This window comes from Populus nigra, chromosome 11 (assembly GCF_951802175.1).
Source record: "Populus nigra chromosome 11, ddPopNigr1.1, whole genome shotgun sequence".
Classification (NCBI taxonomy): Eukaryota; Viridiplantae; Streptophyta; class Magnoliopsida; order Malpighiales; family Salicaceae; genus Populus; species Populus nigra.
The window spans coordinates 7195754-7214446 of record NC_084862.1 but is presented as its reverse complement, the minus strand read 5'-3'; the positions used below and the strand labels follow the sequence as shown (position 1 = coordinate 7214446).

The 18693-nt window shown below is 34.2% G+C and overlaps 1 protein-coding gene across 4 annotated transcripts; it reads left to right on the top strand.

Annotated features, from left to right (window-relative positions):
- Nucleotides 1–908: 908 nt before the first annotated feature.
- On the top strand, nucleotides 909–16919 carry LOC133668408 (protein EXPORTIN 1A-like). 4 transcript variants are annotated; one of them, XM_062088226.1, is made up of 32 exons: nucleotides 918–1356; nucleotides 1663–1779; nucleotides 3271–3363; nucleotides 3481–3552; nucleotides 3858–3965; nucleotides 4062–4144; nucleotides 4987–5125; nucleotides 5285–5353; nucleotides 5435–5512; nucleotides 5637–5699; nucleotides 5786–5830; nucleotides 6446–6553; nucleotides 6687–6785; nucleotides 7420–7623; nucleotides 8210–8269; nucleotides 8916–9026; nucleotides 9844–9941; nucleotides 10276–10384; nucleotides 10603–10668; nucleotides 10760–10858; nucleotides 10952–11032; nucleotides 11681–11770; nucleotides 12656–12741; nucleotides 12847–12927; nucleotides 13007–13189; nucleotides 13703–13769; nucleotides 14565–14675; nucleotides 14950–15057; nucleotides 15144–15281; nucleotides 15357–15494; nucleotides 15592–15696; nucleotides 16341–16919. In XM_062088226.1, exons 1-32 carry the CDS (start codon nucleotides 1243–1245, stop codon nucleotides 16461–16463), a joined length of 3246 nt encoding a protein of 1081 aa, XP_061944210.1. In that variant the 5' UTR covers nucleotides 918–1242; the 3' UTR covers nucleotides 16464–16919. The 4 variants fall into 4 exon arrangements, with proteins under 4 accessions (XP_061944212.1, XP_061944210.1, XP_061944208.1 ...); XM_062088224.1 differs by having other exon boundaries at nucleotides 7396–7623; XM_062088225.1 differs by having other exon boundaries at nucleotides 6687–6788.
- The last annotated feature ends 1774 nt before the right edge of the window (nucleotides 16920–18693 follow it).

Sequence of the window (18693 nt, the reverse complement as noted above, 5' to 3'; positions counted from 1 at the left end):
TTAGAAATTTTTTTTTACTTTGAATTAATATGTTTTTGATATTTTCAAATTATTTTGATGTGCTGATTTCAAAAATAAATTTTTAAAAAATAAAAAATATTATTGACATACTTTTCTGAGTGAAAAACACTTTGAAAAGCAACCATAACCACACTTTTAATCACTTCCTCAAAATCTCATCCAATAAAATTTTTAATCGATCTTTTGGTATTGAAACTATTATAGCATCATTCTATGATAAAAGCAATTCAATTACATTTAGCTTAAAACTTCTTTCTTATCACGTGATAACTAAACTTAAACTAAACATGGAGCTTATTCAAAAGCAAAAAGATAAAAATTCAATGCATAGAGGCAAACAAAGATTATGTAGTTATGAAAATAATTAAATAATACTAATTTACTCGTTTTCTTTCCAAATATGACTAGTAAAGTAGTATAAGTGTTAATGTGTTTAATGCACTTTCTACTTTTTAGAAAAAAAACTATTATGATAATTTAATTTAATTAGTTAAAATTTATATCACATCATGTTGGTTTTATCGAATATGTTGGTTTGTCAGTAGATGATCCTTCTAATAACATAAAATTTTAAAATTAAAAAGATAAATTTACATTTTTATTTTATTTTTTTAAATACAAATAATGCACGTGATATCATTTAGATTAAAAAAATCTAATTTTATCTAATTATATTTTATGAAATTTTAAAAATCTAGAGATCGAAAAAGCTGTTTTCCATTAGCTGGGTTCAAATATTGGGAAACATTAATGTACAATTAAAACTTTAGGCGGAACCTTAGGAGAAACATGATAGAAATAATTTGAAATTAACTCCATAAATAAAAAAATCCAATATTCACAAAGAAAACCCTATTTCATTAAAACCAGCCAAAGAAGGCCAAATCACACCCCCGCTCCTCGTACCGTAACGTGATGAATTAGTGAATTAAATGAGGAAAAAAAGGCCAAGAATTCAAAGGCTATCACTCTCCCTCTCTGCTTAAAATTCAAGCAGTCTTTCGTGCGTATATATAAATATAAGTTATTCCTTCTCTCTCTGATTTCTCTCTCTAAACTGTTTGCTCACGACAACAAACATAAAACCCTTCCCCGCTCCCTTCTTTCTCTTTTTTTTTTCTCTCTCTAGAAGCTTCGCCTTTTCGTTTAATCTCTCTCTTAGGGTTTGGTGGTAGTAGTAGTGGAAGCAGCTAGGGAAGTGTGGGTTTAAAATCAGTAGCAATGACTTCTTTGGTTATGGCGGCAGAGAAATTTAGGGATTTAAGTCAGGCGATTGATGTTCCTTTACTTGATGCTACTGTTGCTGCCTTCTATGGCACTGGATCTAAAGAAGAGGTCAGGCTTTCTTTATTCCATTTCAAATGCTAAGCTTATATAACAATTCCACTCTTCTTCAATCCAAGGGTTAGGGTTTATTAAGAGTGTTTGATTACTATTTGTTAGCAGTGAGGCAGTAATATATTATTATTATTATTGAATGTAAGTTTATTAGATTTTATTTCAGATATGGGTGAATTTGAAATCTGGCAATATAATTTTTATTGTTTTTCTGAGCGTCTATTGCACTGGGGGTTAAAAGGGTTTCCCATTGTTTACTGGACGTCTTCTAATTGGGCATCTTGTTTTTTTTATTGTTTACAGAGGGCAGCTGCCGATCGCATTTTGCAGGACTTGCAAAGCAATCCAGATATGTGGCTTCAAGTGGTGCACATTCTACAAAATACAAAGAACCTAAACACCAAGTTCTTTGCCTTGCAGGTTAGTTGTCACATAGTCCATTAAGATACTTTTTTTTTATTACTTAGGATGATCCCCCCCTCGAAGCTATGAAGCAAGTCATCATTTATGGTTGTTGCAGATGCTTATAGTCATAATTTGACATCTAGCTGTAGGCATCAATTCTGAAAGCTCTAGAAAACACACGCACAAACTTGTTTAATCTAGTTGACTGCGACATTCATCTGTTGTGATTCATCAAATATTATGGTATTTTGTGTTTTACAAAGGCTAGTCTTTTCTTTTATACCAGGTTTTGAGATCCAGGTAAAGAGCCTAATGGCACTTCCCAATAAAAACTCACTTATGCAGTATTATCAATCTTTAATCCAGCATTGCAGTAATAGGAAATGATGTTTCCAATCATATGAAAGAGACTTGTGCGGCTCAGTGTGGCAATTGAAGAAGAGAGTCATTTGCTACCTTGAGATTTGGGCCTAATCCTGTTCTCATTTCAATCATTCCTCCAAAGAAATTGCACTTGCTTGATTGTTATACATGCTTATATGAATTGAGTAGAAGGTTCTTTTAGCCATTTGCATGATGATGAAAAATCTTTCCGACATGTCATGGGAATAAAAACATTTCAAGGCCATTGTCAATGGCATTGCATTCCTGGATATATGCCCAGGTGTGGGTATATGCACCAAGGCCATGCAAGGGTGTGGTGCTAGTATATGCACCAAGACCATGCAAGGGTATAGGAGGGTGGCCTCGTATACCCTATCAGAGGGTGAATGGACTATGCAGAGCGTGGACTTGATAAAATGTTTGTAGATGAGTCTTTATGCCTTCTCAGGGTCTGAATTATGGATGTTCGTCCATTGCTTACACATCAGATGATCTACTACAATATGAAATTGTTTCAGTATGGCTAGAAGTAAAGAAAAGAAATATATGAATAATCTTTTATTTTGGCATTAACCCACAGGAGTATTTTATTGGTTGCATTAATAAAATGAAGGATTTAAAGGCTGATGTCTTCAAAATATACAGGAAGCTGATAGACTGCAAAGGTGATGTCTAGAAAATGTATAGGAAGCTCATTACTCTCAAGGGAGAAGGCACAAATTAATGATGTTAATCAAGGCTCAAGTCTGACATTAAATAACGTTTTTCCTTCCTCTGCAATAGAAGTTAGGGAGAATATATGTTCATTTTGCCTCGACTCTTCTTTTTCCTCTTTTCTAAAATAAGTCTACAGCTACCCTTTTCACATGAACGGAGAGTTCCGTAATTTATGCAATGAACACATACATTATGGAGTTGTTTATTTATTAATTTTTGTTTACTCCCATCTTGGTGATGATTTTACAAGAGATTACTTGCTGTGTTTTTTCTGTAAGTCTTGTCCAAGAAGTGGACAGATGGATTTACTTTTGTGGCATGGGCAATTAACTGGCTGATGATTTAGTTCATTGGAGAATCAGTGACTGAGCAGCTGTTTTTGGACATTTTTTAATTTTTGTGCAGGTCCTAGAGGGTGTTATAAAATATAGATGGAATGCATTGCCTGTTGAACAACGAGATGGAATGAAAAATTATATTTCAGAAGTCATTGTACAGGTAGCTACTTCTAAAAGTTGTGGGTTTGGAGGGAAGTGAGCTTCGCTAATTTTCTTTCATATCTTGAACTTCCCTTTACCTGTTATATAATTTAACCATTTTGGATCTCTTAAATAGCTTTCAAGTAACGAGGCGTCTTTTCGAATGGAAAGGCTGTATGTAAACAAGCTCAATGTTACTTTGGTCCAGGTATGATTTGAATAAGAATCCATGGACGAGTTAGTTTTGGTTTTTTGGATATCCTATCTTGTGTGATGCATTATATCTATGACAATCGGAAACACTTATGGTGGGATTGCTTTTTATTTATAATTAATCTCTCAAGTGTTATCTTTCCAGTTATCATTGAATTCAAGAAATGTTTGTCTCAGTTGTTTTTTAGATTGAAATTTTAAGAATTCTTTTTATATTTTGTGTCAATTAATGTAAGTTTTAGTTTGTTTTATTCGAACATATATTATAACATGAATAATTATGGTACTGATCCCATGTAGATTCTCAAGCATGAGTGGCCAGCTAGGTGGCGAAGCTTTATTCCTGATCTTGTTGCAGCGGCAAAAACTAGTGAAACTATATGTGAGAATTGCATGGTTATATTGAAAGTAAGTCTCTCTCTGTATATATGTGTGTGTGTGTGTACACACATTTGAAAGATTCTCGGTTTTTCCATATGTAGCTAATGTAAGCTATTCTGTCAGCTTCTAAGTGAAGAAGTTTTTGATTTCTCACGAGGAGAGATGACTCAACAGAAGATCAAAGAGCTTAAACAATCATTAAACAGGTGACTGCTTTGGGCTTTACATTTCTAGATGGTAGTAGGGTTGTCTATTTGTGTGTGGAATTGTTAAGTTACTGGACACAGTCAAATATAAAACTAGTTGCTCTTGTGCGGTTTGTTTTTCAATTGGGTCATCACGTACAAGTTTCAGAAATCTATCACTTAGCAGAACTAAAATCCATGGATATTTTCTAATGGAAACTATTGTAAAAATTTTATAAATCACGGCGTCAATAATTCAATGAGACATTATTTTTTTATGTGAAAAACCTTTTAATGAACTATACATTGTAATATAACGCTGAAGGACATATAATTGAAATTCTCTACTTAAAAAACTCCCACTAAGCATCTCTGTCAATTTTTTTAATCATAATTCCAAGAAAATAGAATACAATGAACACTTAAATATTCTATATGCCAAACCAAAGGGAGATGGTTCTTATTCCACATGTCTGCCCTAAACAAAAGGCTCCCTCTAAGCTTCTTTATATGTTTATATGTGTGCATGTGTGTGCGCACCAAGGCAGTTAATATTGGCAACAAGAGCTGCTGAGATCTGTAGGGATTCTAGCTACTTATTTGATTTTTGTGTTTTGTTTTCCTTCTTGAATCTTGTTTGTTAGCTTATTGGCAAATATGTTGTCAATAATTTAACTCCGTAATGATTCTTTAGATTCTGCCACCTCACTATTCTTGGTGCTAGTGTTGCCTGGACTTCATCTGACATGTTATGTTATATGCAACTGCAGCAATACTTCTAAACCTCTTCTCCGTTATCATACCATCTGCTTTTTTGATGCTATGTATGTGTTTCACCAAGAGTTGTCTTTTGTTGTTTACAGTGAGTTTCAACTCATCCATGAGTTATGCTTATATGTCCTATCAGCCTCCCAAAGAACCGAGCTTATTCAAGCAACATTGTCCACCTTGCATGCTTTTCTTTCTTGGATTCCCCTGGGCTATATTTTTGAATCTCCCCTGGTATGTAAAATCTTATCAAATAGCTTTCAGACAGAAATAGTTTTTGGTACAGTAACAATTGACTTTAGGTGTCAACTTGCATTAGTTATTATAGTTGTTAAGGGATGCTCTCATGGTATGTGCTTACATCACATGTTTTCTTCCTGCTATGCCTTACAGCTTGAAACACTTCTGAAATTTTTTCCCATGCCATCTTATCGGAACCTTACCCTTCAGTGTTTGACAGAGGTATGCTGTTAATGTTTTGAAAGAAAATGTTTTCTCTTGAACCATTACGTGTTGATTGTTTTTTTTTTCTGAAATTTACAGGTCGCGGCTCTTAATTTTGGGGATTTCTATAACATGCAGTACATTAAGATGTATAATTTTTTCATGGTCCAGTTACAGGTACAGTGGAGCATTGTAGTTCAGATATGGGAACTCCGACACAATTGGAATATGCTTATGAATTTATATAATTCTGTTTCTAAGCTACTGTTATTTCTTCTTTCTTCTTGCTATCCTTTTCCAGGCCATTCTTCCATCAACCACCAAGATCCCAGAGGCTTATGCAAATGGATCTAGTGAAGAACAAGTCTGTGTTGGCAATAAAATGCATTCTGTTCTATTAAGGATTAATGCCCAACACTAATTTGCTATACTCTTTTGTTGCATGTTTAGGCATTCATTCAGAATCTTGCACTGTTTTTCACTTCGTTTTACAAGGTAATATTCATTTCTCAGCGAGCTAATAATTCTTCTAATAAATTCTTGAGGGATTAACCTAGTTTTAATACACTTATGTTAGATATAATTACTCTTAGATTTCAGTGCTGGTTAGCAATGTGTTTTGTTTTGAATAGAATGGAATAAATGGACAATGAGTCAGTGGAAGACTTCTGCTTGTGTAAGGTTAAATTTACAAGATATATAGTTTCTGAACCTCTCACAGAGAATATGGACAAGATAAGACAAGTTGGGCATATAAATGATTCCAAATGGTTTCCAACTGCTGTTCTGTTGAATTGAGTGATCTCTGTTGCGTTTCATAGAGCAAGCCAAAAAAAATCAATGTGCTCTCATTTAAAAAAAACAAATTAATATTGTCTATGGGCTCAGTGCTTTTTAATGTTGGAATGTTTTGAGCTTTACTGTTGATGACTGCAATTTCAGATCATGGTGAATGTGAAAATTAGTTCCATCTAGTAGAATTTTTCTGTCTGGTATGAGATATTTGTGCTGTCTCTGTTTTTTTGCACCGAGGCCTCTTGGCATTGTCGCAAGATTGCATGTTTTTCTTTGTTGAAAAATGATGTTACAGATACCTTCATCTCTTTGCAGTCTCATATTCGGGTGCTGGAGTCTTCTCAGGAGAATATATCTGCTCTGCTAATGGGTCTTGAGTATCTAATTAATATCTCATTTGTTGATGACACTGAGGTTTTTAAGGTGGTTATTTTCCTTCTCTCACTTTCCTCATCTTTCTCTATGTATGTGTAGAATGTACGTATATATATGTGAATTATTTTGTAATTCTAAATCCTATAACATGACTAATTTTGCTGCCTTGTATGATTTGCAGGTTTGCCTGGACTATTGGAACTCTTTGGTTTTGGAGCTTTTTGAGCCACACCATAATTTGGACACTCCTGCAGCCACTGTAAACATGATGGGATTGCAGGTAGAATGTATTTATTACCAGATGGTGGTTGTAAAGTGGATTAATGTGGTGGTCAGCTAATGCGTCATTTTGCTGCATTATTTTCTTCTTTATACTAATTGTGACTTCTGTTTTTTGTTGCTTTAGAACAATACATAGGATTAAATCCCTTTGCATCTCTTGCTTGTGATACACCATGATCCAGACAACACTGCAGTAGCTGTAATTTTTCTAGGAGTCTCTTTAATGGAGAGATTGGATTGTCCTTTTTTTTTTTCTTGCTGGATATCCTTTGCTATGTATTTCTCCTCCCTTTCTCAAAACACTTTTTCCCATTTGAGAAAAAAATTGTTTACTTAAAAAGTGTGGTTAAATATCCAATGAGAAGCGTGACAATGTTTTAGCTCATTGAAATCTTTGTTGTGTTTTTTGTTTTAGGTCTTGCATTCTTCTTGTATTGGTGGCCAATCTTATCTGCTTCTTGTAGTTCATTGTTTTATCATTTTACATAGACACATTCATGTGCAAATATTAGAAATTTTGCATTTTCTTTGGCATGGAGTGGCTACAAGTTTCTTGTTTCATTATTTTAGAGTACTTCCATTATTTGAATGGAGATTAATTATTCCAGACTCTGAATTCTCGGAATCTGCAGATGCCTTTGCTACACGGCATGGTTGATGGTTTAGGGTCACAAATTTTGCAGAGGAGGCAGCTTTATGCTGCTCCAATGTCCAAATTGAGAATGCTTATGATCTGTCGTATGGCTAAACCCGAGGAGGTTCTGATAGTTGAAGATGAAAATGGTAATATTGTTCGTGAAACCTTGAAGGACAATGATGTTCTTGTTCAATATAAGGTGATATATCCTTACTTGGCTGAAGCTTTTGTGTAATCATTTCATATTGGCCTTTGAATATGGATATGGAGTATTTTTGTGAAATCAATTTATGCTTCTTTAGGGCCTCATGCTAGCTCGAATAGCATGTCGATTATACTGGTGATTGGTTTGAATTTTTCAAAATGAAACTCTGATCTCTGTGATTAAACCATGGATAATTAAGGTACTTGAGGGGCATATGGCATTATTTGTAGGCTTAGCTTCATTTTACATGTGGAGAAAGGTTGGTTTATATTTGTACTGATGTAAATACTGTTAGTTTTATATAATGTGCATCATTTTCTGTTGTACTTTGAATTTTTTGAATACTGGAGTTCAAAGTATATATAGTTGTTAGTTCTAACACTTGCTTTAACACTGACCAAGGCTAGGCCCATTATCTGTTAATGGGCTGGATGTCAAATTCAAACTGCTTTTCAATATCAGTATGTTTTTGATTTGGAGATCTAATGTCTTATTAGGATTAATGCATTGGAATTAGGTCTCTGTTTCTGGATATTTTATGTTACCAGTTTCAATGGTTAATTTGAATGCAATTATGCAGATTATGAGAGAAACATTAATCTATTTGTCACATCTTGATCACGAGGATACTGAAAAGCAGGTAAGAGCCGTCACTGAACTCATTTACTATAATTTATTCTAGGAATTTTGTCCTTGCAGTTATCACTTATCTTGTTTGTAGTCTATAGCTGTAGATCCATATGTGCGATTAATAAATGCATTTTAAGATCCTATAAATTGATTGAAAACCTCAGATTCATACTAGAACCATGATGATTCAATAAAACCTTCAAACTAACTAAGTAATCAATATTCGATTGATTGGTCTGAGGTTATCGACAAAAAAGATTTGTCTAAGTCACTTCCTTTCTTTGTTTATCTTTCTTTAGAGCTTTGATTTGTTAAAATATTCACTGTGTATATTGGTTAACCTTTTGAAGTGCCTTGCTTTGTAAGAAGACAACTTTCTTTGCTATTATGTTTTTTGATTGCCCGCATTCTCTTCTGCCATGGTTTTTCCTGTTTATTTGTTGCTAGTTTATTGCTAACTTTCATGATCATATTGGGTTCCTTGCTTTAGCTTTTTGCCTCTTAATCTCTCTATTATGAATATTAAACAAGACAGATGAAAGAATGAATATATCTCTAGTGAATGTATGTTGGTGCTTAGTTTGCTTCTCTTTTGCGTGATGGAGTTTGATATCTTAAAATGGATGTTGCTGCCTTCCCTTTTTGGTGCAACACAGATGTTGAAGAAATTAAGTAAACAACTGAGTGGTGAAGATTGGAACTGGAACAACTTAAACACTTTATGCTGGGCAATTGGATCCATTTCTGGTTCCATGATGGAGGAACAGGTAACTACCTTTTCTGGACCGATGGAGCCTTAGTTTGCTGAAATATCCTCTTACAAATGAAATAGGAAAGTTTATCTATTCACGTTTGATCTGTGTTTTTCTATAAAATTTTGGAGGGCGCACAAATGAAAATTTTCTGGCATGAGCATGCATTGTTTTCTATCCCAGACCTGATAGGAAAGTGATGGAATTCTAATTTCTTATTTGCTAATAACTTCTTGATGATGATATACTGGTAAATGTCAAAAGAACTCTGTTTTCACTTTCTTGCGATATTAGAGGATCTTAAATCATTTCATGACTTGTTAAATTCTTCAATGGAAACCAATTGTCTTTTGTCCATTTCCTGATGTTTTGGGATGTCATATGTATGAAAGAGGGTGCTCCATTTCCATGCTCATAAAGTTAATTTTTGCAATTAGTTTATTAACTTGTTAGGATGTCAGGTTAGCTGTTCAAATTTTAGTTTAGTATGTAAAAACTTACTGGTGACTTTTGTTTTGGTTTTCTAAGAATTTAGTTCCATCCTTGTTGATGAATCTTTCTTTCTACTCTGATCTGTATCTTTGTCAACTCTTCTTTTACCTTTTCTCCCAGTTTCCACTTCCTATAAATGGGTTGATATTATACTTGTCTTAATACCCAACAACTTGATGATAAGGGGAGCTCAATTCTTCATTGATGTATTTTTATATAACCCATCCATTTCAGATTTCAAGGATTTCTTAATTGGCTAATGTTTACTCATTTGTTGCAAGATCACTTGCTTCTCAATAATACATTTCTTGACATTTTCAACATCTCTGTTTTGCGGCAGGAAAACCGATTTCTTGTGATGGTCATTCGTGATTTGCTGAATTTATGTGAAATCACGAAAGGGAAGGATAACAAAGCTGTTATTGCGAGTAACATCATGTAAGAATTTATAATTTCAAAAGGGGTTTGAAAGCGTCTTTTTCTGAGTTAGAAGCCTCTGGTCTTTTTCACTTAACAGTTATTACCAATTTGGGCTCTCTACATTCTGATTGTTTCTCCACCACAAAAAAAGAAGAAGGGAACAAATAGGGATAGAGTAACAGAGAGAACTTCTCTACAGTCTATTTAATATTGACTACTCATACTTGTTTTATTACTAGGGATGTGCCCTTTGAGACTGATAGCTGGAAGCTTATAGTAAATTTGTTGGGGATATGGTTGTATAAGTATGCACAATTCATATTCTCTTGTTTCAAACTTGCTCTGATTGCAGGTATGTCGTTGGCCAGTACCCAAGATTTCTCAGAGCTCACTGGAAGTTCCTGAAAACTGTTGTCAATAAATTGTTCGAATTTATGCATGAAACTCATCCTGGAGTTCAGGTCATTTTTGTTGCTCTATGATATTTATATTATTGTCTAGACAAGCTGCATATACTGAGACATTTCATCATTTTTGTATCGCATGTGTTAGTGTTACATAAGCTCCTGAGTTTTTGTGAGTACTTAGCAGTTATACAATTTAGTGTTGTGTTGTATATGTTATATCTGGTCCTTTTCTTGTATAGCTTGACTGTAACATGCATCTTGAAATTTTCCAGGACATGGCCTGTGACACATTCTTGAAAATTGTCCAGAAATGCAAGCGGAAATTTGTTATTGTGCAGGTGACCTCTATTTTCCAAAGGCACTTAGCCTTCTGGGTTGTAATTGTGATGCATCAAATATTCATTGAGAAGATGCTTATCTGGTTTTTAGGTTGGAGAAAGTGAGCCATTTGTATCTGAACTTCTATCTGGCCTTCCAACAACTGTTGCTGATCTCGAGCCACATCAGATACATACATTTTATGAATCTGTATGCCACCATAACTTCTGAGGACTAAGTTATTGACACCAATTTGTGAAGTTTATGACCCTTGTTTTTCTTTTTCTTTTTTTTTTGCTACAGGTTGGCCATATGATTCAAGCAGAATCTGATCTACAGAAGAGAGATGAATACATGCAGAGGTTGATGGATCTCCCTAACCAGGTCTCTCCCCCCCCTTCCCCCTCTCCATCCCAATTTTGTAAAAGAAATCTATATGGTTTAAAGTAGCTCAAGCATAAATTCTATTGAGAAAAAGATAGATCCCTAGGTTTTGCTAGATTGTTACCACCTTATGATTAATGATTGGGCCCTATACATACAATAATAAATCCCTCACTATAATATGAAAGCTCCTTATTAAATTACAACCCTTCTTTTTCTCCTGTTTTCTTAGTTTGATTGCTATTTAAAATCTTGCCACAAAAATATTGAAACAAATTTTACGTTAATATTTTGCAACCATTTAATCAATCAAAATTTGATATTTTATTGGCATTTGGTTTTTTTGAAGATCAAGTGTCTTCTGATGCTTTTCAAAACTGTTCCCTTTTTTATGAGCAACCATTATGTTTGAGATGTAGTTTTTAGTGATGGTTTTTGTTGGAGAGTAGAACGATGAACTCTTTTACTAGACATATTTTAGGACCAAACAAAATTGAAGCCTGGATACAGTCAGAGAGGAGTAGTATCTCTTCAGTTTACTTGCCGTGTCTCAAACATGGGGACTATACAGAATCAGTTTTATTTTAGTATTTTCATTCTCGTTTTAAATTTAAGAGCTAAGAGGCTAATAAGACTATTGTTTTGCAGAAATGGGCTGAAATTATAGGACAGGCACATCAAAGTGTAGATTTTCTGAAAGATCAAGAAGTGATCAGAACTGTGCTTAATATATTGCAGGTATGGCTCTTTATTCGTCACGAGATGTTATGTGGAATCAAACCATATCTCTGTGGGGTTTTTAATTGTATGTTGTTTCAAATGACCTCAACGATTCTCCTTTACATCATAGTTTGCTAATTTGACATACTTGGTATCTTATTTTTCTGGAGTCACTCTCAAAATATTAATACTAGATACAATTTTAAAATATAGAATTATGTCATTGAACATCACCAATGATTAATATGACTATATGAATCATGAAAGCTCTCTTTATGTTAGAATAATGTATTTAGTCTTGAATTATGTTCCATGACTTATGCCGTATGCTTCAACTACCCAACGTACATCATATACCAACTTATTACATGAAAGAAAGATGTTATATATAAAACAAAGGCACTTCAGCATGCTATTTCTACATATTTTTAATTAATAGTCATTAATTAACATTTCATTAGTATCATGTATTCAAAATTATAAATTAAACTTCAACTATTAGATTGTTTTTCATAGGCTTTGCAATATAATATTGTAATAATAATTATGTATATAGGAAAATTAAAGAAAAGAATTTTTGCCATTTATATAGTACAATCGAGTTAAAAAAGTAGTTGGACAATTGTGTTTGTTTTATAGGGTTTATGAACACAACAATAAAAATAAAAAATATTAAAAATATCATATTGGGTATGGGTTGGGAGATAGGGTGGGTGAACCTTCACTTGATCCTGTACCCAACATAGGTGAAACAGGGCTGGGTTTTCACTAGCCTTTGACCCTGGTAAAAACTTGACTCAACTGGGTTGAATGTTTTTCTATCTTTAATGATCTTGTTGGGTGTTTCACTATTAATTTTACTGCTATGTGATGATCTAATCTTGTCGACTTGTTTGTTTGCAGACCAATACAAGTGTTGCAAATTCTCTTGGGACATACTTTTTATCTCAAATTTCTCTTATATTTTTGGACATGCTTAATGTGTACAGGTGTGCTTTTCACCGTTATTTGCTAATGCTATTTTGGAAGCATCTTCGAGGTTGTCAGAGATGTTGTGGGCTCTTATTAGTTAATCACTTATTATTTTTTTGCAGAATGTACAGTGAGCTTATATCAAGCAGTATTGCAGAAGGAGGGCCTTATGCATCTAAAACATCCTATGTGAAACTTTTGCGGTGAGTCATCATTTGGATCATGTTTCAGATGTGGACAATTAAAAATTTCTCTGATTTTTAATGTGATTTTACTAAACAGGTCTGTTAAGAGGGAGACACTTAAGCTCATCGAGACATTTTTGGACAAGGCCGAAGATCAACCACAAATTGGGAAGCAGTTCGTGCCCCCAATGATGGATCCTGTTCTTGGTGATTATGCTAGGAATTTGCCAGATGCTAGGGAATCAGAAGTTTTGTCACTTTTTGCAACAATTATAAACAAGTATGTTGCACTTTCTTAATGCTCTTTGCTTGCAGCGCATGATTTTGGTGAAAGATCAGATCAGTATTTCTTGAAACTACCAACATTTAGTACTTAAATCTGCAATCTGTTCCATAGAGCATGACTAATTAATATTAACTCAACTAAATGTCGATCTCAAACATCTAGTTAGTAGTGTCATTGGTGGATGGTGAGGGTTAGATTCTCTAGTTTTCAAATTGTAAATGCATAATGGATAGAGTAAGAGTTGCCTATGTTGCAGACTTTTGCATTACATGCTTCTAATCATCACTGTTTATTAATACATTATTGGTTTTTTACTTTTCATTTTTCAGTCTTGGCCAACCCACTAGTTTGGGATTGAGGCTTGGTTGTTGTATCAGTCTTGATATTCATAATCTCTGCTGCGCTTGCAGCTTGGAGGCAATATAGACCACTGCAAAATGCTCTATTCCTAATTATTATGCTTTCTGTTAGATATCTCTTTCTGATATTTTTCTATCCTGGATGAAGGTACAAAGCTGCAATGATAGAAGATGTACCTCGAATATTTGAAGCTGTTTTCCAGTGTACATTGGAGGTAAGTATGGAGGTTGTAAATCGTTGTTCTCGTTTATGTGGCTTCGATATGTGATATTTTCTGTCAACACATCATCTTTCATTTCGTTGCATCTTGCAACAGCATTTGAGGACCAATTTTCTGCATTATATCCTAATGTTTAATAGGAAATTGTGAAATGGCCAGTGATAATATAGTTGATGGAATAATGATAACCAGTAAACTATTATTTTTGCATGGAATGTTGAATTCCACATAGTGTTCACGTATTGTGTTTCAATAGTTGTATAAAAGCAACCAACACTAATAGATCCTTGTATAATATTTGCTGGTCGGTCCTGCAATTTTCTCTTTATTTATGGTTTGTTTATGCAACACGTTTGCTTCATTAAGATTATATAGATACTGATTGGAAAGTCAGTATAGCAACAGTACAACGATCCTTGTTTCAGAGTTCAGATGCTATGTTCAATCTGCTGATATTCACTTGACATGATGCTCCTTTTTTTTCCTGTTTCTTTTTGGAGATTGATGTAGCTATGCCTACGCTATGCTTATATCTTAGGAGTTAGGAGGATGCCATGTCATCAAATGCTGCTGCTTATAGGAACCCTATGTACATTTTAGCACTTTCCCCCTGAAAATACCTCTCTACCCCTGATATCTTGTTTGGAAAGGTCCATCGGTTCATGCTGTGGTATATATGGCATAGCATTTCACATGTCATTGAAGATCAATATATAAGATTAAAGCTAATTTTTTTTGGAATTGTGTATTAGAAGCTGTTCAACTGAGATGAGTAGTTCTGTGCTGCAGATGATAACCAAAAATTTCGAGGATTATCCAGAACATCGCCTTAAGTTCTTTTCATTACTTCGTGCCATCGCTGCACATTGTTTCCCTGCCTTGATTCGTTTGTCTAGTGAGGTTGGTGTTTGAATTTATTTTGTTTCTTCTATTGATCCTAATGTGTTGCTCAGTTCCATAGTGATTTGTGAGATTAGCCTTGCAATGTGATCTTAGAACTTAGAAGCACTCAGTTTTGTTTCATTAAACTACATCAGAGAGGTGGATAAATAATTGAAGGAGTGGACTGATAAGTTGGACTATAATAGCCAGAAAAAGGGTAAACTCGAGGGGCAGCCTTTTTACAATTTTTTCCCCATTGAATTGAAGTCTTCTGTCTCATGTTCAATACCAGCAACTGAAGCTTGTGATGGATTCAATTATATGGGCATTCCGTCATACAGAGAGGAATATAGCTGAGACTGGTCTAAACCTATTGTTGGAGATGCTGAAGAACTTTCAGGTGTGTTCTCCCCCCACCCCCCGTATTCTGTTCAATCATCAATATCATGCCATGTGAGATGCTTACTCTTCTGTGTAATTTGACAGGCGTCTGAGTTCTGTAATCAGTTCTACAGGTCATACTTTTTGACAATTGAGCAGGAAATATTTGCTGTACTGACAGATACATTTCACAAACCTGGTTTTAAGTTGCATGTTTTGGTGCTACAACACTTATTTTGCTCGGTATGTGTGTAGCAGTTATCTTTTTCTTAGTTTTAGGCTGTACCAACCATGGTTAATGAGGATGCAACATTTCAGGCGGAGAGTGGTGCTTTGTCAGAGCCTCTGTGGGATACTACAACAGTCCCTTATCCATATTTGAATAATGCTATGTTTGTTCGTGAGTACACCATTAAACTTCTGGGCACATCATTCCCTAACATGACTGCATCTGAGGTGAGATCATTTATTTAGCTTCTTCCCTGTTTCATTGTTATGGTCTTTACTCCAATGCCATCCTTTGGAGTTCTCACTAATATTAAGGCTTTTTCAGGTCACTCAATTTGTTAACGGACTATTTGAGTCAAAAACCAACCTGTCCATATTCAAGAATCACATTCGAGACTTTCTCGTGCAATCAAAGGAATTTTCTGCTCAGGTAAAAACTCCTTATTCCTACAAATTAGTGGATTGTATAAAAGATGTTGATGTTTGTGGGCACCAAGTGGTCATGATTGTCTCTGCGCAATTATATGGTTTAGAGGTAGCAAACCCCTACACACCCACCTATCTATTTTAAAGGGGACATGGTTACAGAAAGTGTCTGATATAAAATTTAAATGAGTAACTATTTGGATTGACCCAAAAGCACCGCAATTTAAATGGATTGGGTGAGTTCATCCATTTGACTCATTTAAAAATACAGTTTAGAAAAAAAATGAACTTTTGCAAATGTTCATATTAGCCCCGTGAAATATCTATTTTGTCTCCATATTTTATTCTTCTTGCAAATTAGTCCTTATTTGGATTCTTTTTTGCTCTCATAATTGATATAATAAATATCTCTAGTCCCTGTAAGAAATGTTTTTGCAATTAAGTCCCTGAAAGTCTAATAGTAGAATTTGTCAAACTTAGTTAAACAATTTATCTGAGTTGATGTGTGGGATGAGGGTTAAGCGGGTATGGGTATCCATTTAGAAAATAACAGGCTAAAGGGTAAAGTATTTCCCGGCAATCCATATCCATCCCTCTGCCACCGATATCGGTCTAGTACACAATCTGAATGCTTGGTTGTTTGTGCAGGATAATAAAGATCTCTATGCAGAAGAGGCTGCTGTTCAGAGGGAAAGGGAGCGACAAAGAATGCTTTCCATTCCAGGGCTTATTGCCCCTAATGAAATACAAGATGAGATGTTAGATTCTTAGAGAGCTATTTTTGCAGCAGAAGCTAATTTCATGAATACAACTCGGGGAGTTGCTGTGGGCGTCTTGATTTGTTTACCTGGCAGTGGATATGAACAGGTACAGCATTTTTTTCCCTTGATTCTCCGAAGTTTTCCCTTGTGTTGAACCAGGTACATCACAAAGGTGCCTTGCTTTGGAGGTTTGGCAGCTGGCTATAGTGCCTATATATCTAGTAGCTATGCTGGGTGTAGAATATTTAGGGGCTGATGTAGGAATATGTTGAGTCATTTTACGGTTTGTGAATCCAGCTTGAGACTTCTCACGATGATGGATGGGATCAAACTGTTTAAATGACTCGTGAATTGTTGATTGATTCATCCTAGTGCATGCTAATGTTGGCGAGTTGTGCAGGAATTGTTTTGTTGGGAATTCTGTTTTCGAGATTTTTATTTATAGTTCCCGACTTCTTCAAAAGTATACTGTGATTGTGTTTTGATATATGGCTTCTTACCTTGCTCGATTGCGATGTGAAAAATGCTGCCGTCATCCATCCTGCTGCCGTCATTCATTACGAAGGGCCTTTAAACGTAAAAATGTGTTCCTTGTCAGTGGATGGATGGTAACGAGGATGTTTTTTTTCTTTGAATTGTTTCTCGAACTCTATGTAAATTCAGACCCAAAACTTAATTCTTGCTTCTTTAGAATTGCTTGCATTTTATTATCCGACGTCGGATCTTAGGAACTAACAAAATTGGCGGAACTCATTTGCGAGTTCTCTGTTTGGTGGCTCTAATGTTCTCCCTCGTTTTCCTCCTGTCTTGTGAAAGAGTTTTATCTAATTAGCTATTGAACACTCCATCCCTGATTTTGAGACCAATGGCCACAAATCCTCTGCCGTGACAGATTTTTTCGTAAAAAGAAGCTATGATCATGGTTTAAAATATATTTTTTTTGTTTAGAAAAGTATGAAAATAATATTATTTTTTATTTTAAAAAAATTATTTTTGATATTAATATATTAAAATGAAACGAAAATATAAAAAAAATAACAATAAAAATTTAAATTTGAAGGACTGTTATTTGGACTGTGTTTTCAATTAGGCTCTACATCTCTCAAATCTTAAACTAGGTGCGCTCCCTTAAAATCACCATCTGTTTGTAATTCCTTTTATTCATTATCAATTTACGACAATCCAAACCTCTATAACCCTTAAAATGACCTGCCTTTGTCGTTGAAATTGTTCGTGACAAACCTCTTGAATCTCCGGGCCGTATAGGAATAGACTAAGATTTACACTGAAATTCCATCATTCATTTGATTTCAACCTCCCTTTTCCTTTTTTTTTTCTTTTTAAAAAAGAAGTGTTGGGTTTTTCCATTTTTCCTTTTAGCCTATGACAGGATGTGAATATAGAGGTATTTGGTAATGAGGTCAAAACTCTATTTGTTGAAATTTTAAATTATTTTTGTTTAAAATTACTTCTTTAGTATTTTTACATTATTTTTATGTGTTAATATCAAAGAAAACAAAACAAATCATGCCTCTTAAATTATTTATATTAGAGGGTAGAGGGTGTGTCTTCTACCTTTTATTTCTTATCTTTAAAAGATAACATGTTGTTTGTAATCCTATAATATAGTGATCAGAAGGTTTCTAAAAAATCGAGACAGGGATATTTTGTGCTAAAAAATTTAATTTTCAATCTATATTGACCTAACACACTTAGAAAAAACCATAGAGATCTTGATAAATCTATTTATGATCTTAAATAACCATAAAATTGATCAAAAAACCTAAAATCAACCTAAAATAAAAAATAAAATTTCAAGCTCAAATCTATGTTCTCGGACGATGAGAATGCAAAAGAACACCTTAGCTCAAAAGAATACCCTAGTGAAACTTTTCATAAAATAAAACTCATTGACACTAAGATCGAAACCTATTTCTTGGCATAAATTAATGTTAATTGAGATTTTCTCTCTTTTCAACTAGAATCCGGCAACAATCTTTCTTCCCTCTCAAATCATGTATTAAAAAATAAAAAAAATAAAGTTGTGGATTGAAATGGAATTGTTTAAAACTGAAATGACAAAAAATCTATAATTTGTAAAGTTGGAAGACTAAAGTGAACTTTTCATGTCAATTCTGAAGTCGCCATCTATTTTTCCCATTTTTTCATTTTGATCCTATGCCTTTTAATTTTGCCCCCTCTCAACAAATTCACTTAAATTGTCCATCAATTTGGTTCTA

Bases quoted from the DNA above. Each gene is read 5' to 3' on its own strand.
- LOC133668408 (XM_062088224.1), top strand. From the start codon at position 1,243: ATGACTTCTTTGGTTATGGCGGCAGAGAAATTTAGGGATTTAAGTCAG. The intron at 5,831-6,445 runs GTAATATTCATT...ATCTCTTTGCAG, and splicing joins TTTTCACTTCGTTTTACAAG to TCTCATATTCGGGTGCTGGA. The intron at 11,771-12,655 runs GTATGGCTCTTT...GTTTGTTTGCAG, and splicing joins CTGTGCTTAATATATTGCAG to ACCAATACAAGTGTTGCAAA.